Source organism: Athene noctua, chromosome 10 (assembly GCF_965140245.1).
Source record: "Athene noctua chromosome 10, bAthNoc1.hap1.1, whole genome shotgun sequence".
NCBI classification, from domain to species: domain Eukaryota; kingdom Metazoa; phylum Chordata; class Aves; order Strigiformes; family Strigidae; genus Athene; species Athene noctua.
The window spans coordinates 8,210,075-8,236,852 of record NC_134046.1 but is presented as its reverse complement, the minus strand read 5'-3'; the positions used below and the strand labels follow the sequence as shown (position 1 = coordinate 8,236,852).

The 26,778-nt window shown below is 44.4% G+C and overlaps 2 protein-coding genes across 2 annotated transcripts; one reads left to right on the top strand and one right to left on the bottom strand.

The window, feature by feature from the left end:
* The first annotated feature begins 6,394 nt into the window (after positions 1–6,394).
* LMOD3 (leiomodin 3) lies at positions 6,395–12,894 on the top strand. The gene is made up of 3 exons (XM_074914597.1): positions 6,395–6,819; positions 8,332–9,783; positions 12,806–12,894. The coding sequence occupies exons 1-3, from the start codon at positions 6,427–6,429 to the stop codon at positions 12,830–12,832; spliced, it is 1,872 nt and encodes a 623-aa protein (XP_074770698.1). The 5' UTR covers positions 6,395–6,426; the 3' UTR covers positions 12,833–12,894.
* Positions 12,895–15,225: 2,331 nt separating this feature from the next.
* Positions 15,226–25,299, bottom strand: ARL6IP5 (ARF like GTPase 6 interacting protein 5). The gene is made up of 3 exons (XM_074914026.1): positions 25,030–25,299; positions 17,317–17,534; positions 15,226–16,980 (listed from the first exon to the last, which is right to left on the bottom strand). The coding sequence occupies exons 1-3, from the start codon at positions 25,203–25,205 to the stop codon at positions 16,808–16,810; spliced, it is 567 nt and encodes a 188-aa protein (XP_074770127.1). The 5' UTR covers positions 25,206–25,299; the 3' UTR covers positions 15,226–16,807.
* Positions 25,300–26,778: the final 1,479 nt, after the last annotated feature.

Here is a 26,778-nt window from a genome sequence, read left to right as displayed (position 1 = left end):
AGGACAGCATGTCTGCAATGCCTGTCTGAGCTTTCCAAAGAAGACACTTTCTCCCCTTTCCAGAATCGCTGTGATGCCCACGCTACCAGCGGGTAAAGGTGGCGATGCCCTGTCTGATGCACAAACCCCTGCCTTGTCTGACAGGATCTTCCCCTTCCCCTCATAGCTGTTAGGCAGAGATTCAGGACCACATGGATCATCTCCCAGGGCAGAATTTATCATCAAAGGCAATTATTCCATGCTCTGATGCAGTAAGTCAAACCTGATGTGATGTTTCCTCCTTGGAAGGATGGTGTGAGTTGTGACCAGTGCTGGTAGCCCAAGATGATGTAGGACGTAGACGGCAGGGCCCTCATGAAAAAAGAAGCAAGATCTTTAACCAAGAAGCAGATCCTTGCCATCCATCCAACTTCATTATCTGTGTCTGTCCCTCATGGAAGGAATCACCATAAATCCTTCAGCAAGTCCTTGACAGCAGAGGGATGTGCTCAGTCTCCCAGGGCATCTCCTGCCTGTGTGAAGCACAGCGGGCATGAGTCTCAATTTCTATTTAATCATTAAGAGTGTTGTCAAAGAGCTGTAGATGGAGAAGAGTTTGCAGCCAGCCAGGGCTCAGCTGGGTAACTCTAGAAGAAACCCTTCCACCTGTTCCCGGGCCGAGGTTAGGGAAGGACGTGCCTTGCGCATACATAACGAAATAGCCATGTGGCCCTGCCAACATCATTGCCTGTGGGCACATTTAGTGGTGGGATGATACAAGGTATGGTCCTGTGATAGGTTTGGATTCTGTAAAAGAAAGATACACTTTATGTTTAACCTGGAGGATGACATTGTTTCCTAGAACAACTTTGTTTCTTATCTGGTCTGGCTTGTGCTGAATTCAGTGTTTCATGTAAACATGGAGGTGATCGCTTGTCCAAAAGGTTGTGATGGCTGTTGCTCCTCAGAGTCCTTGGTGGTGTGTTCTTACAGTTCTGATTTAATAGCACTGCTGTGCAACATTTGGGGGAAACTATAAATTTGGCTGAAAGAGGGAGGGGACGTTTTAGAGTTAAACTAGCTACTGGTTTTAGAGTGAGGCTTTTGTCGAGGTTCTGCTACGTAAACCTGCAGCATGGACAAATCATAAGAATAAAGGTGGAGTTAATAGTAAATAATTGTTAAATTGCATATACTGCCACAGATTCTCCACATTCTTGTGGAGAATTAATGTCTTCTCTGAGGGTCCAAGCTTGTGTTTCTGATGCAAAGTATTGAATCTCCAAGCCTCAGCCAGGGCCTGTCTTGAACACAGATTTGGAATAAGCCCTTGTTTAATAATAGTAAATATTTGGGAAATGCCCTATGTAATGCCTACAGGTAGTGTGCAGTTTAGCACTGTGTCTGTCTGCACTGCCTTGTGCTCTGGGCAAGCTGTGGCCGCCAGACAGGAGCTAGAGCTGCCCTGGGGCAGCAGTGGGTCTCTGTCCCCAGGGGATTGGTGTCCCCCCTTGGCCAAACCCAGCCTCAGCTCTGTTCCAGACCAAGCAAAGCCACATCAGGGCAGCTCAGGTCACCTCTTGGTTTTGCCCATTGGTGGAAAGTCACAGGCGGGGTGGTAGCTCATTCCCTGAAGTTGTGGTCAGATGTTCAACATCCCTGCATGGTTGCCTGTTCTCCATAAAATAACAACATTTCTCATGGTCTCTCACAGGCCCATTCTCATTCGCTACAGGCTGCTTGTCATTTTTTTTGGCAGCTGTTAGCACTGTGCTTTGGGAAGATGAGGCAACAAACCATCATCCAGGGATGAAAATGTTCAGGTGTTTGGAAATGTTTTACCAAGGTCATGTAAATAACATGAGCTGGGATGTATACTAAGTTGGCCAGGATGTAACTAGTGCTGAGTGTTTCAGTGTTTTGCCTGTGATTGTGCTATAAATGATATCTGGGAGTAGAAAGTCCCTGCTGTAGCCACTGACTTGCCTCTTTGGAAATGAATGGTGCAAAGAGGTGTTGTGTGTCCTCTGTGCTGGGGGTGCTGTTCAAGCTAAATAAAAAAAAAAAGTGCATCTATATTGGCAGGAGGAATGGGAGGTGAGGCATAGTGTTGTTCACTGGCAAGTGAGCACAGAAACTCAGGCTTCAGGGGTGAAATTTGGAACATTTGGCTCTGAATGGGACAGAGGTTTGCCAGAAGTCAGCCCAGACCCCCAGGACCAGCTCAGTTGCTCTTGGTGTCACCCCCAGCCCCCTGCCAGGAAAATGTCCCTGTCAGTGTTCATATGTGGAGCTCCTGCCCCAAACATGGGGTTTCGGATGATCTTTTAAAAATGGTTTAAAACAGTTGAAATGGTTTAGGCATCCATCAGCCAATTATTTAACCCTTCTTGATGCAAACCAAGACGTACACATCTGACTCACATGTGCTGTGGGACTGTTTTGGACGTGCCAGTGTGGGGGGCCAGTGCCACCCTGCCCCAGGCTGAAATTTTCTCTCCTTAATTTCTGACATGACCAAAGTACCTTCCACGTTCCCCCTTTCTCCCTACACATTTTAATATTTTCTTTTCCCTGTAACAAGGAATGTGGATGATGACAGAGGTGGTTTCCTACTGCATAGGGAGGACCCAGTGTAGCCGCTCTCAGACTTCTCTGAAAATGGAAACTAGAAAAAATTTTTAATAAAATCAGGATGTTCTTTTTTTGGGCCAAATTAGATGTATCCAGGTCCCATTGAAACAGGAGACGTAGCTCTGCTTGCTCCTCTTAGAGCTGAAGGAAACGGGCAGCCCTCCACGCAGTGAGATGTGGTGATTTGGTGACGGCAGGGGCGAGGGGCTTCCCGCTGCTCCATCCCGTCCCCATGCCAGCCACCACTGCGCCTGCTGCTTCACACGGGGGTTTGACTTTGCAGCTCCCTGTCAAGTGACTTGGGTAAATACTTCGAAAGTCAGATGTCCTTACTCTATTTAAGCAACAAACTTAATCTGATATATTTATATCTGTAAGTTTGGAGGTGTGGTGAGGTGGGTTTTTTTCCCAAGATGCTCCCTGGTGTTTTTCCCACAGGGTGTCTCTCTATGATTGCTCTCGTTACTTAGTGGTTGTTATTGTTAAGATCCCATCATCTGACCCTTTATAATCCCTATATTGCATTACACTGCATCGATGGACATGCTTGGTGTATGCTACTCTTGGTCAATTTTAGACTGCCCCATCAAGCCTATGAGTTTCTTAAAAGTGATGCGAGGTTATGTTACACAGGCGCATTCTCCGACTCGTTTCAGTTAATGCCTTGGCACTTGGAAATGCCATGGATTGGTAATAAAGAAATAGATGTGTGGGTTTTAGAAGAAAAAAAAAAAAAAAGAAAGCCAATGTTACAGAAATTGCTCTCAATCATTTGATATCAGCATGTGTCCCATCAATTACCTTAAAAATAGAACGCATTTTAGGCACTTAAAGCATGGTTTGATGGCCTGCTTTGCATCAAATTGTGACACAGCAGTCGGCCTCTCTCGATATTTGAGTTAAAAACTTGTCAATTCTTTTGCTTTCAAGAGAGATGGGTGAGAAGTTTTGAAGGAAATGCTTGAGTGAAAAAAAAAAATCAATTAACTGAAACAGTCCTTCACAAGAACCTGTCGGGTTTCATGCAAGAGTTCATCCATACACGAGAATTGTTCATTACCAAGGGCAGACATTTTCTTCTATCAGTTTGCTCCTGAAGTGCTTTTATTTAACACTTATTAGGTACCTCCTTAGTGTGAATTTTGAGCTGCTACCCATAGGGATGGCACTGCGATAGATGCAGGTGCCTCTTGTCTTCAGCTTATGCTCTGAGCGTAGCTGCTGGCACAGCTCTCCGCTGTTTGGAAGCAGCACCTCATGCAACAGCTTATTAGTCTGGAGATTCCTGAGCAAGTGTCAAACTGGCATGAAAACAGCAAATGCTACTGATGGAAGTGGCTTTCCTGTCTTAATGAAGGTTGGTTGAGGAATCAGTGATTATTATGGAAAGCTCTGAGGGGAATACCCGCAAACGTTATTGGGAAGAAGATGGGAGTTTTGCCTTGGAAGAGACTTCTAGATTTGGCTGTGTCTCCCCAGCCTGGAGGGTGTCGTTTGTTGCCTGAACGTGCCGTTTCCAGTGAACCAAAACACTAAGCAACATGTTAGTAAAGGAAGTGAATCCTGAACTCGAGGTAATTTATGTAGTAGAGACCTAAAGTAGGCAAAATGTGATACCCACCTTGGAAATCTGTGGGATTAGCACCCATGTCACTAGGAGAGGTGTCACCAGGCAGCCCTTCACTCTGCATCTGACGAAGAAGGCATCTCTCCCAGAAGTATAGTGTTTCCTAATTATGGTATTAAGTGATATATATTTCTACTTAGAAGAAAACTTGCTTTTCAAATACCCAATAGTGTTCTCAGTATCCCTGTTTTCCTTCTCAAGAGGGCTTCATGGGTTTGACCCTACTTAACTTAGATTTGACAGGACCATGGCCCCAAGATGGTCTGGCTGAAGATCATGGAAATACAAGAAGATGGCCAAGGGCTTTATTTACAGTCAAGAAATTAGCAAGAGATAAGTAACCACTGAATAGACAGCTTCTGTGACCCAACAGCATCGTTTGGGAGAATAACATACCGGCTACCGAAGAGCATTGATTTATTTGACAACATCAGGAAACCATTTATGGACTCTATGGACAGCAATCTCTAGGGGTTAAAACTGCTAGACTAGATAGATTGATGTGTGGGTCTGCTGTTGTGCTTGCTACTGCATGATATAAAATAAGGATGTCCCCTGAAATATCAAAGAAGCAAGTGGAGCCATTAGGTTCTTGGCTTGGGTTTTTGTTACTTTTTCCTTTACCACTTATTTCGTTCCTAAATTTTTGCTCTCTTCACCACCATGTAACAGCATTAATTAAATGAGGAGCTTTGGGTAATGGCTTTTTAATAGAGGTTAACAGGGCTTTGAACACCATGTTTCTTGTTACAAAACACAGCAAAGAGAGACCATCGTCATGCAGAGACTATTTTCTTGCTGGCAGTCTCCAGCAGAGTGTGGTTGAGACTGACGAGAAACATGGCTTAAAAATTGGTGGGGCTTGGTTTCACAGCATCTAGTCTGGGGTTTCTTTCCTACGAAAGATGCATTCACAGTTGCAAGTTGAGAATTTGATTTGATTTGATACCCTCTGCAAAGAACATATGAAATTAGGAGAGAAAATCTTCCTATCCAATGAACAGTCCAAACTGTGGCATACTGAAATTGCACTGTAGTGGAAAAATTATCCACCCATGCTAGTCTGCTTTTACAAAGCAGCCATGAGCGCAGTGGTGTTGGAGATATGGCTTTCTGGTTTGCTATGTAAATTTAGAAACCTATAAAATATTCTGAACGAAGAAGGTGCTTCTTGGCTGGAGTGGACACTTAATGAAAAAAAGGATTTCGGTTAATACTCTATAGTTACGTTGCTTCTGTGAATACTAGCAAAGTAAATCTTCATAGTTTCTTAATAATTCTGTAAAAAAAAATGGTAGAGAGTAGGAAAAGGATGAACCTGAGATGAACTGTCAGCCAAGATCTGTTGACAGTGTAAATAACATCCATGATAGAGGCAAGCCAGTCAAGAAACAGGGCGCTGGCATTGCCCCTGGGCAGCCTGGAGGGGAGCAGGGCATGGATGGGCTGTGGGAAATGCTCCTTATGGGACCGCCCAGGCTGGTTCAAAGGGCTGGTACCTGTCCCCCATGGACCCCATCCTCAAGCACAAGGTGTGTGTTGTACTGACTTTTCACCTGCATTTTCCATCTTGGATGATTCTACCTTCGCCAGGGTCTGGAATCTGGGAGAGCTCATCCATTGCACAATGGCTGCGCTCACACCAAAACCACCTGCAAAACTCAGTCAGGGTTTAGACCTGGCTTAAAGGCAGTGAAGAGCTCGCAGCCCACAGCCCTTTTGAGATATCAGAGATGTTCCTTGTGCTGATTCTTCTCACAGTGAAGAATTTCACCCACACACCTCACAGGTACCATTAATGTCACTCCACCCGCCTATGGCAATTCATGCCTGGGGTGAAGCACAGAAAGGCGTAGTGCCCCAGGAATCCTCTAGAAAATGACCCTCTCCTGCCTTACTCAATGGGGGACACACCAGCTGCACTGAAATGTCAGAAGGGTTTGCACAGCTGACAGGTTGCTGAAAATGGAGCATGGCAGCATCGCCATAAATTCTCTTTATCCAGCCAAGTGCAGCTTAATATAGACTAAGCTGCACGGTCTGTCTCCCGCACTGAGACTGAGAGCTGCCGCAGCTCATGACCAAAACATGAAGTTGTCGATTTACTGCTAGTGAGGAAAAAAAAAAAAATTTTTAAATTTGTCTTTCAGTTTAAAAAGTACTAGAGGAAGGAAAGAAGAACAAACATGTCTGAACTCAGCCAAAACTCTGATGGAGAAGCATGTCCCGAGGACATTGATGAAGATGAAATCTTGGCAAACCTGTCACCCGAGGAGCTAAAGGAGCTGCAGTGTGAGATGGAAGTCATGGCCCCAGACCCCAAAGTCCCAACTGGGATGATACAGAAAGATCAGACTGAGAAACCCCCCACGGGAAGCTTCGACCACAGGTCTCTGGTTGACTACCTGTACTGGCAGAAAGCATCTAGACGCATGCTCGAGGATGAGAGAGTTCCCGTCACCCTCTTGCCCTCTGAGGTAACAAGCAAAAAATCACAAATATTTATTGTGCATCTGCTGTGGGATCTGTTTTATAGTTTTAATACCTTAACCTACCTCTGCTTCCATCCCTTACATAAGGTATGGTACAAACAAATTTAAAGTCATCCTAAAAGCCTCAGCAATGTCAGGATCCTGCTTAGACTGACATCAGGGTTAATAATATTTTAATTGCTTTTCCTAAATATTTACTTAAGCTTTTCAATATAAGAAAATAATAATTCTGTTTCAGTAAAGCAAATCATTGAGAAATTGTCATAAAATCAGTTTGGAGGATGTAACTTAAGTTTGTTTGACTTTGTGTATGGAACAACACCATACTGCTTTTCCATGGAAGACTACATTAATCATATGTATCAAACTAATTAATTGACAGAATTTAATGTCATACTGGACGAAACCCCAAAACACTGTATTTTAACAATGTGAAACATAAGCTAACGAGCAAGCATGCTATCTTCATGAATTAGCCCAATCCTTTTCAATACAATACTTTAAGTTTATTCTAATATGCCTACTACTTTGAAATAAAGTTAAGGTTGTACTTATAGTTTTCCGAGGGCAAGTTTAATGAGTTGCTTCTGGAGACAAGAGGAAATCTGTGCTTTTTTTCTCTCTTACAACATTCTTACCAAAAGAAAATTTTTTTTTTTTTTAATATTTCTGAGGTTAAATCTGGAACTTGAGCATAGAGCTGCCTGCTGCATTTACAACTGGTCAAGTGATCTCAGTACTAAACCTAAACTGAAGTAAACTGTGGTAGTGGATGCCAGAGCAAATAGGAACCACAGCCCTGAGGGCAGAAGTGACTGTGACCACTTTGTCTGACTTTCAGTGAAGCACAAGCCATGACGCTGCCCTGCCTGAACTAGTGCAAATCTTTTAGGAAAATATCTTGATCTTTATTAGCATTTCTCAGGGATGGAGGATCCACTTGCAAAAAGAGGCTTCAAAAAAAAAAAAAAATCTCAGCTAGGAGTGTCTCTGGAGATAGTGGAAGTTTGCAATTAATTTTATTTTCACGCTAGAAGACCCAGTGTCTTGCAACAGTTGTGTGCAGAGTCCAGCTTCCTAACTCTGGACTCAAAATAAAACTGAGCTGATATTTTGCTTTATTTTCAGTGATGTGCTTCCTCAGCTGTGATGCTCCAGCAGGTACCAGAGCAGGCAGCCTTATTGTCTGTTGTGCTGGATGACTCTGTTGCTGTTATGATGTGCCCCCTCTTCACTCCTCCTTGGGCTGAGCAGACAGTCAGTGGTTTACACTGATTTCCAGTGGTTTGTTGTGTATGAAATAAACTTCCTCTCTTGTCAAGAAAATGATAAAAATTAGACAAAACCCAGAAAGAGACTTTGTATCAGAGACTCTTAAGGCCCAGAAGGGTTCAAGAACCACTTTAACATAGCACTAAATACGTACAGGATTTAACAGGCAACAATGAGAAACTGGTTTGCAAGCCTCTTTAAGAGCAATTGTTCCTGTGTTCCCAAGCAAACCAGCACAGCCCTGACTTACAGGCAATGACACTTTTAAGGATTATTCTATGTATGGGCATAGAGGTATCTAAATCCAGCTGCTATGTGTTTGAGCAGAAAGTTAATGTAACAAAGCTGTGTTCGATTATTTCAGCTGTGAGGTTTTGTCTTCCTCAGAGAAGTGCTGCGGTGGAGACAGAAGGAAAGGCTGGTGGCAGCAGCGAGGTGGCCGGTGGGAGGGTGCCAGGAGCAGAGGGAAAAGAGAGACGTTACAAAAATGAGTACTTGTCCAACTCAAGAACACAATGTGGGGAGACAAAGAAAGATGGAAGTGATGAGGAGGAGGATGAGAGAGATGAAGAAGAGGAAGATGATAATGATGAAGAGGAGGAGGAGGAGGAAGATGAGGAAGAGGATGAAGAGGAAGATGAGACTGAATTAGAAACAAAGGAGACTTCCACGAGTGAGAACCATCACAGTGATCAGATAAGTAAGAAATCCGGTACAGAATCAGGAGAAATCACAGAAAAAACAAATGAAAATGAGAAGAAAATATCAAAACTAAACATCCCCAAGAAACTAGCGCTGGATACCAGCTTCATGAAGCTAAGTGCCAGGCCTTCAGGAAATCAAACCAACTTAGAAGAGAGTTTGGAGAAAGTCCGAAAAAACAACCCAAACGTGAAAGAGCTCAACCTGAACAACATAGAAAACATCCCCAAAGAAATGCTGATAGACTTTGTCAATGCCATGAAAAAGAATAAGAACGTAAAAACATTCAGTTTGGCCAACGTGGGGGCTGATGACAACGTGGCGTTTGCGCTGGCCAACATGCTGCGGGAGAACAGGAGCATCACCACATTGAACATTGATTCCAATTTCATCTCTGGCAAAGGGATCGTTGCTATCATGAGATGCCTGCAGTACAACGAGACGGTGACGGAGCTCCGCTTTCACAACCAGCGGAGCATGCTGGGCCACCAGGCAGAAATGGAGATCGCCAGGCTGCTGAAAGCCAACACCACCCTCCTTAAAATGGGGTACCACTTCGAACTGCCGGGGCCCAGGATGGTGGTGACCAACCTGCTCAGTAGAAACCTGGATAAGCAGAGGCAAAAGAGGCAAGAGGAGCAAAGGCAGCAGCAAATGAAAGAGCAGAGGGAGTTGATAGCGATGCTGGAAAATGGACTTGGGTTGCCTCCTGGGATGTGGGAAATGCTGGGGGGACCGCTGCCCGAGCCAAGGATGCACGAACCCCCACAAGCTCCGAAACCACCCATCCCCATGACCACGTCTCTGAGCAAAAGGCAGGAGAGCACAAGGCAGCCAGGCCCTGAGCAGCTGTGCCCAGAGAAACCCGTCAGCTTCAGAGTGGTCAAGCTGAAGAAGACTCAGCGCAAACCCACTGTGTCAAAGTATGTGGAACCCGCTGAGAAAACCAACCTCAAAGATGTCATCAAAACGCTTAAACCTGTTCCCAGGAGAAGGCCGCCTCCTCTCGTTGAAATAACCCCAAGAGATCAGCTCCTGAATGACATTCGTCAGAGTAACGTTGCTTATCTTAAACCGGTAAGTGCTTAGTGATGGCTGCGAGGGGAGGGAATCGCGTTCACCCCATGTGCTCCGGAGCTGCCGTTTGACACGTCGGCCATCCGGTGGGGCTCGCAAATGGACCCATGTGCTGGATATCCTTGTCTTTTTGCATCATGCTGCCATTCCTGGGATGCGGGTGACTGTTTCTCCTGGCAGCATTATGGTCTGGCTTACACAGAGAAATGACAGCAAGCTCCGAGGCTGCAGCCCTGCACGTCTCTCTCTGTGTCCGTACAGGTTAAAGAAAGGAAATTCACTCAGGAGGCAAACAAACCCACAGAACTCAGCATTAGCATCCTAGTAATAGCGTGTTAGTTACGATAGGCAAATGCTATCATAAGATGTTTGTGTTAGGAGAGCAACAGGTATTATTTTTTACATTATTCTATCCTCAGTCCCCCATAAAAAACATGTTTTTCTTTTTGGGACCCCTGTTTTTCTTTAGCTCTAACTTTCCACAAGAAAGCACCATCGTTTGGCCCAGTAATAAAGGGTAAACTGAAACACTGGCAGCAAAATAGGTCACCCACAGTCACGTAAGGAACTGCACAGAGGCAGGAACTGGCGTTCCAGTAACATACTGGCCAACACTCCCCTGCCTCTGCCTGCCCCCATGGGGGGTGCCCAGGCCCCTGGGCTGCCCAGGGTGTGTAACCACACTCCTTCAGTGCTGCTGGGCCAAGGCTGTGGGAAATGAGAAGGGTCTGCGGTACAGCCATGTCCGGGACTGCCTTCAGTTGGTCTGATTTAAGTGAAATTAGCCCAGGGCAGTGGTGGAGTCCCCACCCCTGGAGGTGTTTAAGCGTTGCGTTGACATAGCGCTGAGGGATCTGGTGTAGTTGGGAATGGTCAGTGTGAGGTTAATGGTTGGACTGGATGATCTCCAAGGTCTTTTCCAACCTTGATGATTCTGTGAAAAGCTTTAGTATGAGGGAGAATGTAATATAATTCTTAAGAGTTCTTTTCTGTAACTGATACTGCAAAAACCTTTGCTACAGTGTTTTTCCATGTGTTTGAGCCTTACATTTTGAATTGTAACAACAGAATGAGTAAAAGATGCTTCTTCTCAGCTGCCTGAGCACATAATGCATTTTTACAGTTGCCTAAAAACATTTCAGATTAAATAGTTGGTCCTCTAAAATACTGTTCGGTGGCAAAAGGTACAAATTTTGTTTGGTTTTTGTTAGTTTATTTATTTTATTTATTTTCACTATCATCAGGTTTAAAAAATTGTCAATAAGCTGATAAAAAGTAGGGAGGATTGGGGCCAAATTCACCCGAGGCACATATATCTACACTGAAATCTAGCCTAGATGCACAGCCTGCAGACTTGCTCCTGCCTGCCCCACCTGGTAGCAAGGAGTGCATTATTTTAGTGACCCTCTGCTGCTCAATCTTTTTGTGTCTATTTAAATCCGCTGCAAAATTCTAGTGCTAATGGGAAAAAGGAAATCGGATCCAGGTCCATTAGCAGTGAAGATAGAGCAGGGTTATAGAAAGCAAGTAGTGATACTACAGGATTTTTTAATATTCATTTTTAAGTAATCTTGGCCACTGAAAGTGCTCAGTGGTCACAACTCAAGTGCAAATGTAACTCAACATCATCATAGCTTTGAGAATCCAAATCCCAAACTGTAATAGCTGCCACTTGGTGATGCTCTTACTTGGGTACCAAATTCATGTGCCACTTCTCAAAATGCTGGCCACCAGATTTTTAACCTTTTGTTTTCCTAAAATGTTATATTTCCTTGCATTGTACTATTACTCAAGAAATACTAAAAGCTGACTGATCTGTTTAGTGATGGTGATGCATCTGTTTGTGTTGCTAAGGCTAGAGGAAGAGGACAGAAAATACTTTGCAATTAAAAATGGTCAAGTAGTATTTTGCCATTCATATTTTGGTTTATGTTGGTGTTTTTATATAGTGGGCCGTATTTTGCTTTCATTTATACCAACACAGAAAAAATTTTTCCCTCGGTAATTCCAGAGAGAGTAGTTTGTCCTGAAATTTTGTCAGAGGCAGGTCCTGCAGTGACTCTGGTTCAGGTTTAACATGAATGTTCTGTCCCCAAACCAAGTCTGGGGCTGTGGTTTCTGCTGACCAGTCCGACTTGGCTGCAGCCAGGGCTTCTCCTTGGCATTTTTGGCCTTTCTAGAGCTCAGTTTGTTTTGCATTCCAGTGCCATGTCTAAGATGACAAGACCTGCTCTCACAAAGGTCACGGTTTATCTGTGCAGACCAAGATGGTGCATGTGATGACAGGTTGGTCTGTGACGGCCACGGGACCTGCTGCCTCCCCTCCTCTCAGGAAGATGGAGAACGATGGTGCTGATGCTCTGTCAGTCACAGCCTTCACTTTGCACAGCAATGATTAAGAAACCTGGGTGCTGCTGGGTGTCAGCAAGTAATAGTGAACCCCAGCCATTCCCCCCAAAATCCTTGGGAGGTTTTTTTTATATATGAGGGCTACGGTGCTTGGCGTGGAGGGATCAATTCATGGTCCACCCTAAATGGGCCAGGTAGCAATTGCTACCACAGCCCATGGAAAGCAATAGATGCATGTGTTAGGGTTTTGGGGTGGTTGTTTGGTGGGTTTTGGGGGGTTGGTTTTTGGGTTTTTTGGTCCTCTGTCATCAGGCCACATGGCTTGGATATGGGCTATTAGGGTGTTATTCTCACCTGCCTGCATGATCTTGGCAACTCCTGATTTGCCTCAATATCCTCAGCTTCATCTCTGAAGTGGGATTTTACTGCCTGAGCCAAGTTGGGTGTTCAATCCATGGTGGGACTCATTGCTTGCAAATTGATTTACTGGCATTAAGCATAGCAAACAGCAAGTGACGAATTACAAACAAAAGAAATGCCCAACCAGAGCTCCTTGGAGCTCCCAGCTGTTACATTTTTGATCTTTTCACAGTTTCTGCAGGTTTGTATTAAACTGGCTTGGGAAAAAAGACTGAGAAATTTCTTCCTCCTAATACTTACTGTCCTTGTCCAGGTGCCATTGCCAAAGCAGCTGGAGTGAGAGACCAGACTGACCCAAAGAAAACAACTTGGAATAAAGACTATTCAAGTTTTGCTTACAACTGTTTCAGCAGATGTTTTCTGCAGAACCCAGGTGGTATATACAACTCTTTGGGAACAAAACTTGCAATACACACTTTTGTAAGTGTGGTGAAAACGGCTGGCATGGGAAAAGTCAGTGCTAAGTGTTTCCATCAGGTATCAAACAATCCCGATGCCATCTGTCTGCCAAGTGGATCTGAGGCTCCAGTGTGTTGTGGGAGGATTTTCTCAGAGGCATCAATAACCTTGTCTTTCTAGTTTGTCAGCAAACTATTTTGCTTCCACGTTGTCCTTCTGCTGCCAGATTCTACAGGAACATGCTGTGCTTTATCTTTATCTTTCTTTTCACACACATGTTCCTTTATTATTCTCTTGTCCATGAGAAATGTATGTATACAGCTTCATTTTTTAGGCTAAGGAAACAGAAATGAAATAAAGCTCTCTCTATAAGATGTGTGCAGCACTTCCATGGCTAACAAGACACTCACAGAACAGAACAACTGCTCTGGTACATCAAACACCTTGGCTTGATGGTTTCAAGCTACTTCTGTTTCAGAATGTAGTCTAGTTGATATTGTACCTGACCAGCATATAAAAGATGATCCATGCTCTGCTTTGAGAGCTGTAATCTTCATTCCCTATGATTAGCCTCTGTCCATGATGTATTCCTTAATTACAGCCACCTTGGAGCATGCTGAAATGCTGTTCCAGATCTCTCTGCACACTATTCCTGTGGCAGGAGGATGAGTCTTGCCCCTCTCTTTGCCAGCGGTTTAAGAATCTCATAATTCCTCCTAGTTTGGGGTGTGAGTAGCATTTTTCACCCCTAGCAGGGCTGGATATGATGGGGTTAAACCTGCATATACACAACTTAGTTTTTCCTCAGTATTTTTGTAAAATTCTTTCTCCTCCCCCTTTTTAATCACATGAGAATTTTTTGCTGCAAGCCTTTTTCTGTAAAGCAGCTACAGGCAAGTCACACTCCTGTGGAATATATCCACGAGAGAACAGTTATTTTTTGTGCTCTTTTATTTTTTTTTTGGTGGTGGTTTTTTTTTGTTGTTTAAGAAAGCCATCAAAGTTGTAAGGCATATGGAAAGAACAAAGCCTTTCCCTTTGCTAACACGCAGCTCCCCTGCCGTCCTGCGGCTGATACACTTGCTCAAAAGGCAGAGTTTTGCAGCTCCTGGCAGGATTTCCTTCAGGTGAGTCTCCTTGCTTCTGCCTGTAACTCTTAGCAGCCTTCCCCTGGTAGCTATATCCCAGTCCCAGGGAATCATTGGTTCCAGTTTTCATTTATCCTTGTCCTTTCTGCATCTATCACCTGGTCTTTTTCCACTCTTCATCTTCCAAACTTGTAAAGCTCCTTCTCAGCTGCTCTTGTCTGCAGCTGTAACACTGCAGACTTCGGAAACCAGATTGATGTATTGCAAAAGACATAGCAAGTAGTTTTTAGGTATCATGTAAAGGGGAGGGAAAAGCTATTGCTGGATGGCAAAGACATAAAAAAGGAAGTCAAGTTTTCATTGCACTTGTTTCATACATCCCTCTGTTTTAGCCTTTACAAAGAGTAGGAAAGAGAAGGAACTTGGTACTTCTAACCAAGCACTCGTGTGGGGCACAGCAGCAAATGACAAGTGCAAAGAGCAACTGCCCCAGAAAGCTTTTGGTGCACGCTGTGCTCTCCCTACAGGCTTCAAGGCCAGGCTAGGGCAGCTCAGACTTCAGCAGCTGGGACAGGGAAGTACAAAGGAAAATAGAGTGCTTTACCATCTCAAGCTGCAAGCCCAGGAGCAGCCAAAGCAGCAGTGCTGCTGCAGCTGACAGGTAGTGCCTGGTCTGTCCAGCAGGACCGGCAGAGCCCTGCTCCAACCCCTCTTACCCCACTGAGCAGCCTCCCCAGCGATCGCAGGAGCTAGAGGTGGCACCATTGGTTTGACTGCAGCAAGAGCTGGCCTCCTAGTACTGCTCAAGGCACAGCTTCCAGTAATCCCAGAAGCAGAAATCTCTCTCAGGTAATTAAAAGAAATGTAAAATCCCAGTTAAGTAAGGTAGAGTTATGTAACAGACTGAACCAGCATGAACAAATGCCTTAAGTACTTCACCCCTCTAAAGATGCAAGAGCAAGGCAGTACACTCCTGCAGCTCAGAGGTCCCTTGTGCCCCAACCAAGTTAATACAGATAGAGAGCATTCAAAGCCAGCAGCTTAATCACAAGCATGGGCTTGGGACACGAGCTGCAGGGTGGCAGCAGATCTCCCACCACCACTCCACAGTGTTCCACCAACCATGGAAAGAGAAACAAGCTCAAATTTTCAGTCACATTTCCCAACCTGAAACAAATGCACTCAGTAATCACCATTAGAGTTTATTTTTCTTCATAACTGTGCAGTTTTTAAAATTCTACAGTAATGATGAAGTCATAGGCTACTATGTTCTTTAAGTGTGGAAACAGTTTTCAAAAAACAAAGACCATGCGCTATAAGTGAGGAACAGGCCGTTGACTCTTCAGCTGGAATATACAGACATTTTCAATAAATACTGATCACTTTAACACTTAAATGGAATGACATGTTTAGATTTCTACACAGTTCACTATGAGAACAGCATGGTAAGTTACATAAAAGCTTCAACTTTAAGGATCATTGCTTTTTTTGTTAAATTAATTACTTTGTTAGAAAAGAGAAATGCAAGAATATTTGAAATGGAGTGTCACCTGGACAACTTTTTTCCCCCCCTCTATTACTGGTAAGCTCCTGTTTTCAAGATAATTCCATCACAGCTGGCAGTTAAAATATATATATAAAAGAATCTCTCGCACCACTTTCAAGAGTTGTTACAGGCAAGTATCTTCATGAATTTGGAATGGGTTTTCAAAAACTGTATCTTGACATTTATTGCTTTTACTTGTAAACCTGAAATCCAGTTTATTCCTTTGAAGAGCATCAGAAGTATAGAGTCAGTGAGATGCATGTTTTACTTATACCTTTGCATTCTGGTTAAGAAGAAAGAAAAAGATGACCCACGCTCAAGAATACACATACACCTCCATCAACAAAACAGCCTATACAGACTAAAGCAGAACATGTAAGTCCTAAAGTAGCAGTATTTAAAAACATCAATAGGGTAGAAACCTAGCTCATCCAATGTATCTGAAAGCTTTTTTTTCCTCCCATGCTTGGCCATAGTTTAGCTGGTATGCAAGGAAGTTTGGTTCTCCTGCAGAGAGGAGCAGCTTCTACAGATCAAGATTTCAGAGAAACCGAAGGTGCATTTTACTGGAACTGACAGAGGCACAGTGCCATATATATTCTTCATGATTAGATCTATTTAGGCTGTTTCCCCGCTGCTAAAGGAGGAATGTGAGGTGAGGACAGGAATCCATATGCATTACAAGTATTGCAGAGTTTTACCACTTGCCTGTTAAGCTAGCACTGTGGTGTCAATACAGACCACTCTAGTGAGGGGTTGGAGGATGCAGGAGATACCTACTTTTGATACATTCCAGCTCACCTTGAACACTGCCAGCCTGAAGGTGCTACCCAGCATAAGCTGGCTGAACTGCCATCTTGCAGAACTGACATGAAAGGGGTGTTACTCTTAACAGACAAATTTGCTACAAGACAGTTTGAGAGACTGCATTCCATAGGTTTCCATCTTTTCCTCCTCTACCCCCCAGAAGATGAGACAAGCAACCATGTTTAAGTTAGTATGTGTTTGTGTAAACACCAGAACATTTTGCTATACAATAGAAAAAAGTTGCTGCTCTTATGTTCTTAGAGGAGCCCTGAAGACCCTGGAATACCTGTATCCTGCAACTATTAATCTGTACCACGTGCATTTCCTGTTTTGTACACAAACTGAAAGCAAGCTTGAACAATAGTAAATAGCAACTACACTCCTGCAACAGGTAAAAATGCCACGTTGCAGCTGCCTACTCCTTCACTTTAGATATGTAGTCAGCCAGTTTGTTGATACTATCCTCTTGCTGTTCTAGAGCATCCAGTATGATGCCCATTGGGGTCTTCTTCAAGCCTATTCCTTCCATCTTGTTCTCCAGCTTGTTCTTTATGTTCCGGAGCCTCAGAGAAGCATGGACAAACATCACTGTGTGGATGGAAACACATTTATTAATTGTTAATGCCCAAGGAACTCATACTTCTTGTGGCATTCATCTTAAGACACATTCCAACGCTGTGACATCACTGGAAGAAGATGAAGTCTCAGCGACCACTTAAGTAACTGCAGGTACCCATTTAATAACAACACTAAAGATGGCTTGTGCTGTTTTGTGTGTCCCGTGTCATCCCCCCTCTCCATTTTGTTCTGGGATCATTTAAACAGAGATAGTAAAGGCAACAGCCAGTTTAGACTCTGCAGACTTGTTTGAGAAAGCTCAAGTCACACACCCCTAGTGTCGCAGAGAAGAGGAAAAGTACTTACGGAGGAGAGGAAGCGTGATCCCCAACATGAACACCATGACATCTCCCAGATAGGAGATCAAGAAGTAGCTAGACAACATGATGACCACTACAAATGTGGTTGGGTACTGCTTCTTCAGCCTGCGGAGGATATCCTTGTTGTGTGATACCCACACAAACCCCATGAACACCAGCACCACCACAGTACCGCCAATAAGCATATTCAGGGGACTCAGAAATCTGGAGAGAAGAGAGAAAAAAAAAAAAAAAGAAAGTGTCCTGTTTCAGAGCCTTCATGACTTGTGTTTATGCAGCAAACATCTAGCTCACTGGTACCTTGTTACTAAGGAGGTAAGGCATTACAAAGTCAATTGTTGCTGTCAAAACCTTTACCAACCTCTGATTTTTAGGTAGAAGATAAATAAAGCAACAAGTGCAACTGAACAAGCAACCCTTAGCAGTGAATTTATATAATCTTTGTCTTTACATTCTCTTCCTGAGCATAGCTCAGCATAATGACAGTTTCTACAGCATGTCATCAACAGAAGCACTTACCACTAGGACCCCTCCTACCTGTGCAATCAACATATTCATTGGATATCAGACCTAGAGTTAGCAAATCCTGAGAGCAGATAGAGCAAACAAGCAGTTGTCCAAGGGATTGATCTTTTCCCTACATGACCAACACCAGGCTCAGCCTAAGCCTTCAGATGAACTAGCTTTTCATATTATCCTGTCTAGGTTTGCAAAACAGGAAAGGTAGGGGAACGCTGAGTAAAGGAAATACTTCACTATTTCTGAATAAACTTTCTTACTAGTTTTCAATCAAACAAAGTAATTTTATGAACCTGCAGAAGGAGCTTGCCACCATCAGCACAACAAATGGAAACCCAGTCCCAGGCAAGCATGCCTGAGAGGCAGAAGGAACTGGAGTATGGGATAAAGGTCTTGCAGGAAGAGCCAGGCCTGGCAAGAGAGTCACTGCTGAGGTTTGTGTTCTATTATTGTTATCAGAGTTACCAAGCAAACCAAGCCATCGAGTGGATCAGCTTTGGACTATAAACAGCAAGTCCCTTATTTGGACCAGGGCAAGAACATCACCTGCTCAAACCACTTTCCCAAGTATTTAGAGCTTGTTCAGAGTCAAGCTTTCAGCACTTTGCTTGGCTTGTTTCTGTACTCCCACAAAGTCCAGGCTCTATTATATTTCACTTATATAGTAATAAGTTACGTGATTTCATGTGCCTTCTGATTTACTTGTATGTGCACTGATCCAATTACACAGCAGCTGAGGGCTCTGAGCTGTTACAACTCTGACAGCAGCACAGCACTGCCCTGATAAAGCCAGACGTAGTCAAGATTTGCTCCCGTAGCCTTTACAGTCAGTCTTACTGTTCCAAAGCTAACAGGCACAATGACTCACCACTCCACCCCACTGCTGAGGAGGATGCAATGGTTTGTGGTCTGTGCTTCATATCCGGCACAGGCAGAAGAAATCTGTTGCTGGACTGGTATGCTCTCTGGCACTGCAGGTAGAGTGTTGGCATTTTCATAGAGAAGGAAGAACCCCCAAGTGTTATTTCAGAGCAGAGACTGGCTCTCAATTCTTTAAGTCAGTTGTGCCAACAGAAGACAGGACAACTGTATGAAAAGAGATTAAAATTCAGACTAGTTCCCCACCTGCTTCTGCTACTCACGCTGAAAAGCCAACAGGGCTTTTTGGAAGTGGTGATAGGGCAGACTGGCTTGTTGCATCTGAGTCACTCCCTGTAGCCAGCCAAATTATATTTAGCTCTGAATTGTCAATCTAAAGTTTCCAGGCTGGAAAAAGTGAACAGCATTGCTCTGAAGAAATCAGTTTCATCTGTGCTCCTTTGCAGCAGGAGAAGGCAGGTGACTCACAACTGGACCACACTAGTGCCTGGCTTATATATGTACTACTGGACACGTGAGATTCTTAAAGTAGAAGTCACCTCCACATCACAGCCATCTTGGAGCAGAAATGGCCAAACTTACTCAGACAACTCACAGCAACCAATCTTTTTTTTCCCCCAAAAATCTATGGACAAGATAATTCTGGAACCAATAAAGAGCTAGGCACAGCACCACTCCAGATTTTCCATGTCTCTAGTAAATGCTCTTAAAGCTTTCTCTTCCCTACTCTTCCTTCTACTCTCATTACAACTTCAGAAACTGGTGGTGAAGAGCAATCCCTCTGTATTTATAAGGAAGAGACCAAAGACTTCACTGCTCTACATTTCTTTCTGGTATTACACAGGTTCTGTATAACTGACTGGCTGTAAGGGATATGAAGGAAAAATAGAATGCATCCAAAAGATCCCACTTTCCTGAGGAAAGTTATTTGAATTACATGTTTTCTGAAGTGGGCTGCATTCCAATGCATACAAGGAAACAGTGAACATAAGTATCAAATGAAGTAATTCAGAGCCACATGAAAACAGATGGGGATAACAGTTGTCACTAAAAACTGGTATTCAAATTATCAGCCATGTGTCCACAGACTTCAATACTGTTATTAAAGTACTAGATAGGGTATCATATGCCAAGCTCCCCTTTATTGCTTGACTTGCCCACAGCATAATTCACAGCACTATCTAAGATTCTCCTAAAAATTTGTACAAAGGAACTTTTTTTCCAGCAATGGCATTTTTCAGGAAGGCAGACCTCCATTACCCAGTTGCACTTAGATCTGCTGGCACACGGTGCTCTAACACAATAGCTAAAGACTAAAAAGAAAAAGACATGGACACGTTTTTTAGGACACCAGTGTCTGGGGAGAAAGAGAGCTGTGTAACAGCCCTACAAGTCACCTTATAGTTGAACCACCAACATTGATATTGGCCTTATTTATGTAGAGATCAGAACACTATGCCAAATTCATGCTCAGGCAAGAAGGATGGAAGTCTTTCAAAGCTGCAGAGACAAGGTAGGTGATGAACCATTAAGTATGTTACAAGATACTTTCTAAATATAATTCCGTTTAGTAGGACTATGAGACCTCTCAAATACCTAAAAATGTAATGCACGGAACTATTATCATGAAAGTGGTGTGGTAACTTGAGTTAGATGACTTGGGGGGACACACAATTCTTTTGGAGTTGGAGAAGAAAACTACCAACTTTCACAACCCTGAAAGGAGTCAGGATGGCAGGACTAAACAGCCTTTGGGGGTACTGACAGTCCAGAGCACCCTAGCTGGATGATCTCCTGCACTGCTCTCTGTGGTGGACAAGGTACAGCCCTGGTAGGATGCTGTGACCTCCAGTACAGCTGTGACAAACTGACAAGGAAAAGCTGTCCCCTAGATTCAGTTCAGCAGTGTTGCAGGGCAACTTTGCAGTTGTACTCCTGCTGCCCTTCAGAGACCAGGTCTGCTTCAGCATCTGTAAAGAGATGGGAAAAATAAAAAATAAACACCCTGCCTGGCTGCGGGGACATGGGCACTGTCCTGTGAGAAGCAGTGCTGTGGGACATTTTTGTATTTGTTGCAGTAGTGTCAGAAGACAGCAGAGGTGCTAGCAGCTGGGGGTGCAGTTGTGTGGGAAGAAGTGCTAGCAGCCACCTCTGGCCAGCAAAAACAGATTGAGATTATTTTTTTTTTTACTGGATTCATATTTCTAGATTCTGCCCTACAAGCATCACAAAACAGATTAGATTTTCCACATAGGTGCAGGAAAGCCTGAAGAGCTCTGCTTTCAGTGACTTACCACATCACCTCTTTTGTCAGGTTATTTCTTATCTGCACACTTGTGCACAGCCTTATAGCAGGAGAGGTGAGCAGTTACTTGGAGAATATACAGCTATAGTGTAGGGAAAAAAGAGCTAGGCAAGATGCATCCTTTGTGCAAGCCTCCAACAGCATGTGCCCAGAAATAGGACAGGCCACTTAAAAAGCAAAAGCAAGCTAGCTCCATCTTTAAATCCTCTCCATTTTAGATGACTGTCTCAAGGTGATTATTCAGCAGTTGCTGTCGCATCTGTTTCTTCTGCATGTGACCAGGCGAGTCTGAACAAAGGCACTGAGTAGAAGACTTCTAGTCATTAAGAACAACATCCTTTTACTTAGAGCAGCTCAGTTAGGCCATTACATCAAATAAGCATGAAAACTCCCTTCCACCATGTTCCAAGGAGTGGGCAGGTTAGAGCACTTAATAATTCATGTTAATTTAAATAACTTTAAAGACAAAGTTCTGCCTCCTCTCTCCCCATACTTCTAGCTTTAATGAGGTTATATAGCTGTAACTAGAGGTAGCACATAAGACCGTATATGGCCTGTTGTCCAGGTCATAGCCCTCAGCAATGCTTCCTTACAATTGCTCACTTACATTGCTTTGAGAACAGGGGACAGATTCCTTTCTGCAGAATTGCCAGACTTTTATGAAGTTACATACTAATGTTATTACACAATATATGTTTTAAAGCGATGTCCTTTGCTCATTCATCTTTAATCTTTCATTAGAGAAACTAAGCATTTTGCTTAGGCTCTGGAGTCTTTGTTTTGGTAAGGGAATCACTACAAGCATGTTAGCTAAGGTACTGGTCTGGGGGAGAAAAAAAGAACCAAAAAAAGACACACTTATTGATTGCAGATGGATGGGAGATGTTTAGAGAAGTGGCAAAGGAAAGACATCGAACCTCAGGCTGCAGGGAAGACATTATGCCAGAAGAGAATGAAGACTCTTAGATGCAGCACTCTGAAATCCAGTACACCTTTTAATACTGTCAGATTTAGAAACTAATTTTTACCAAGTACATGGCAACAAAGGCCAAGAAGAAATTACATCACTTTAAGTAGTTAGGTTTGAACTGCAAGACAGAGAAGACTTATTGGAGTAGGTGAAAGCACAAATTCCACTTATTAACCAGACTGATTGTTTGAGGGTGAGTTGCAAGCTGTTGCAGAAGGCACTAATTTTAATAGATATTGGTGCAGCACTCACAATAACAGGACCCTGGCTCAGGGTAAGAACAGGCCTCTCCTGTTCCTATACAACTGGGAGAAAGGGCACAATTTAATTTAGTAAAGATCTTGGGTTTTTATCAGCAGTCTATTGCAACAAAGCTGTAAGGGAAAACAAACAAACAAACAACAATCCAGCCCACTAATCCAGATTCATTCTTAAACGAATTGGCAGGGCGGGGAAGGTGGAAGACACAAGGCTGCTACCACCAGCCCATATTAGTAGAGCAGCACTAATTCAGTAGGTTTAGGTTCGTTTTCATAGATTTATTATTTCCTACTTAGTCCTGTAGGCTGAAAGTAAAATTTACACGATTGCAAAGCACGTAGTATCAATTACATGTAACAGGCAAATGGAGGGAGAAAGGTAGGGAAACGATGCATTACAATTCCACTGCGCTCATGGTAAGGTTATTCCATACCTTGCAGAGATGGTAAAAGGTCAGAGAGGTCAACTTTGTTGTACAAGAGGCAGTAAATTGAAGCTGTGGCAATAAGCACTGTACTTCCAATATCAAGAAAACTCTAGGCTACAATTTCCACGTTAGCCCAGCACCACAACAGCTACCAAGTATTAAAATAGCTGAAAATAAAATCTCTGCATTACAAGTCTGTCTATATAATTAGATGGTTTAAGATCAGGTACAGTTGGTCATGGGCTAAGTTTAGTTTTGATTACAGGAAGACCACTACGTTAACCATTTTAATAATCCTGCCCTTAGGCCTGTATATAGCCCTGGAGTTCCTAAAAAGCCATGATTCATCATTTATCACTCAGGGATTCCTGCCCATTACAGAATGAAGTGCAAGACAACAACTTAGTCACCAATTTAAATTTATGGAGAGAACTTTCTTTACCTTTGTCCCAAAGCTACAGTCTGGCCAAATGAATTTTTTTTTATTAAGAGAAATGGATAGTTCTTTCTAGAGTTATCCTGTTTCCTTTAGAGTTCTTTTCCCATCCGCTTTTATTTCAGTGTTAGAAGAATTAGATTCATCAGATACCAAAGGTTCTAAGACACACAATAAAAAAAATATTTGATACCAAGATCCTACTCCAGGTGTTCCTCATTTGTAAGTTCAACTCAAAGGCTTACCACTGAATATTAAGATAACAGAATTGCAGTTCTGATATTAATCTCCATCTCCCGTGGCTCTCTTCCTTCTCCACCTCCCACCCCAGCAAAACAGTGGAAAAGATGTGGGAGATTTATCACCCTTGATCTGAAGAAAAGAGATCAGAATTCAAAAGAAGAAATTTCAGAGACTGAGTAGAAGATGCTGCCATCCCAGTTTTCTAACCAGAGATATCAAAACTATTTATATTCCCCCCCTCCCCTTCTTGGAAAGAAGAGCTGAACCCCCGCTTTCCAGGGCCACTGTGATTTACCTAGTCATTGAGAGTTGGCTACACCATCACACCGCTGAACAAGGCTAGATGAACACACGATGGTTTAGACCAAGATAGTATAAGAACAGCAAGGCCATGGAAGTCTCATTTCACCAGTCGAGTAATATATTGAGCTGACTGCAACATATCCACACCAAAATTAAGAAGAAAGCCTACACCACACCTTTAACCATCATATGCATCGAGAAAAGCAGGGTCTTCAGCCCCTCCTCTCACAGAGAGCAGGACAAAGCTTCCTGCAACCCAGACACTCTTCACCAACTCAGAAGCTGTGTCAAGACCTTCAGAGGCCCTAACAAGATGCTGACTGCTTAACAACAAAAAAATGGATTTAGGGGAAGAATTTTAAGCCTCTGCAACATCCAAGATAAGATGCACTTCAGCCAAAGCCACTCTGGCCTAGTGGCTGGGCAATTCTCCAATTTAAGCATTTGCGCATTGTTTGTTGTGAAGAGCGGAGTATTCCGGTTTCCATATTAAAAGCTTAATCATCAGCTTCTGCTGTGTGTCTTGCTTAAGAGCTTTCTGACCAAAGATCCTGGACTAATACTTGAAGAAGAGTCACATAGGCTTTGACTCAAAAGATGATTATAAGGTTATTTACCAATTCTTCAGGAAAGCTGGGCCTGACACAACATCATACCAGCAGATGGTCCTGCCTCAAAGTTCTCAATCCCACACACCAAAATGAAATTAGTGGGTACCTTACTTATTTTATATGAAAGGTATTTCAGTATGAGGTAGCTCACAAGTAGGAAAGGTGTGTTCTGTCCCTGCATATAAGCTTAAAACTGTAACAGAGAGCAGAATTATTTTTTTTTTTTTTTTTTAAATTCAAAGCGAAGCTTATCTCAGCCTGAGCAGTCACACCGGACAGATTTAGTAAGGAAGCACAGATCACTGCTCAGGATGCTGCTCAGTTTTTCAGAGCAGTGACATCCAGCACATAAAACCATCGCTGCCTTCTGCCAGGAGCACGGTGCTGGGTGTCTGGAGGCCTCTCCCTGGACGAGCAGCCCATGGCAGAGAAAAAAAACGGGAATCCTCAGATCTGTCAGACCCCACCAATAAGTAAATAAATCTTAAACCTTACTCCTAACCTAACAAGCCCCACGTCCACACGGCCTGTAACCAGGCCTTAATTTTTTTAAGCCACGCGAGGTAAATAGAGGTTTAAGGAGAGGCAGGGGAAGGGAAAGGCAGCGTCCCTGCCCCCGTGACACCTCACCCGCCGCCGGGCCGGGCCCCTTCCCGCGGCACCGCCCGCCCGGGGAACGGGGCCACCCCCGGGCCCCCCGGAACCCGCCGCCCCCCCGGGGGGAGAGCGAGGCCCGCACACTGACCCCACGATGGAGACGACGGCGGCGGCCACCATCAGGTAGTTGGTCTGGTAGTAGAGCAGGTTGCTGACCACCCGGTTGTTCCATTTCGAGATGTCTTTGAAGTCGGGCCGGGCGAAGCGGTCCGAGCCAGGGAAGAAATCGTCCCAGGCCCGCAGCGGAGCCACCTGCACGTCCATGGCTGCCGCCACCCCCGCCCCGCCGCCGCCGCGCAGGCCTAAGAGCGCCGCGGCACCGCCCCGGGGCGGCTCCGATCCCGCCGCCGCCGGGGACCGGCCCCGGCGCCACCCCGGGCCCGGGCGGTGAAGGGCTGGTGGAGCAGACGCCGCTGCCCTTCCCGCGCCCAGGAGAGGCCGCTGGCAGGGCCGTAGCGCTGCTGCTGCTGTCGCTGCTGCTGTCGGCGGTCGTTGTTTCTTCAGCGAAAGATGACGTTACCTTTAATATTCACGCGGCGAATCCAGTTCGCATCCTCTGGGAAACAGGGAGTTGGGGGCCGAGTGTGGAGGCGGCCACGAAGCCCCGGCCAAGGAGGCACCAGGGGTGTATGGAGTCATCACAGGGAGACCCTGTTAGTGGGGTGATTGCACCCCAAACCCTCTCGCTTCGGAGGGGATGGCCTGTGCCAGCAGCCCCTGTGCTCTTTAAGTGCTTTCATGCTTCATCCCCTGTGGCTGTGTCACCGAAATTGGGAATAAGCCTCTTTAACACCAATGTAGCATTAAGAAGCAGGTATTGCTTTGACACCAGCTGTACAGGGGATCATTCCTCCTAACATGCACACCATAAAACAAAAGTTCATCCTTTATGTACCTTATAGACATGAATAATCATATATTTTCCAATAAGTCTTTGCCTTTCTACCTATCTACTACATTTGCATAATGCTGGCATTGCAAAACTACACTACACATGTGCGGGGTCTCCAACGGCCATTTGGGGAGTTACCCCCCCTACTCCTTTTTCTCTTTTATGGTCATGAGTCTTGAGTCTTTTGAGGACAATTTCTTCTTCTCAGATGTTTCCCAACTTTGTTATCCAGCCAAGCTTTCTTTCTTATCTGCCTTGTTTGAGCAATTCTGCCAGGGTGTATCTATTCTAAGGTTAGGGTATCTTCTCTGTACACTTTAATCACTCATCTGTCTCGATAAATAAAAGTTAAACATTGTTTGGTAAAATAATTTCTCAACAGCTGGAGCACATGCTGCCCATGAGGGTATCGTACAATGCCCTGGGCCTGCTGCACTTCCATGCCAGGCAACAAAACCCTGCCCAAAATGGAGGCCAGCCCCAAACCGACTGTGGCTGCATTGCTGGAGGTTGGCAGCAGCTTCTTGCAGCTCGATCTGCGAAGGATTTTGATTCTTAAAGCTTAGGAGCCTGAGGCCTGAAGTGTGACTCCCCTAAAGCCGGTTTGTCTGCTTCCTGCCCTGTGCCTAGATGCCATTCCTCATGTTTGTTCTGGGGAGTGAAGGGTCCTGCGTGTGGAAGCCGGTTTAAGTGTGGTCCCAGGCCAGCCTGTGGGCACGGCCAGGCCGGCCCCTGCCCAGGGAGTGCTGATAAAACAAAAAACATTTGAAAACACAGCTCGGGCGGAGGAGCCACCCGGCTGGCGGGCAGCGACCAGCCTGAGGCTAATCCCACCTCCACGTTTCGGCTTTATTCATCCCGTCGGGTTTAGCGCTCTGCCATCACCACACACTGTCCCTGAGGATGCCGTCCGAGGCTCCCAGGAAGCCCCGGGGAGGCGGGCGC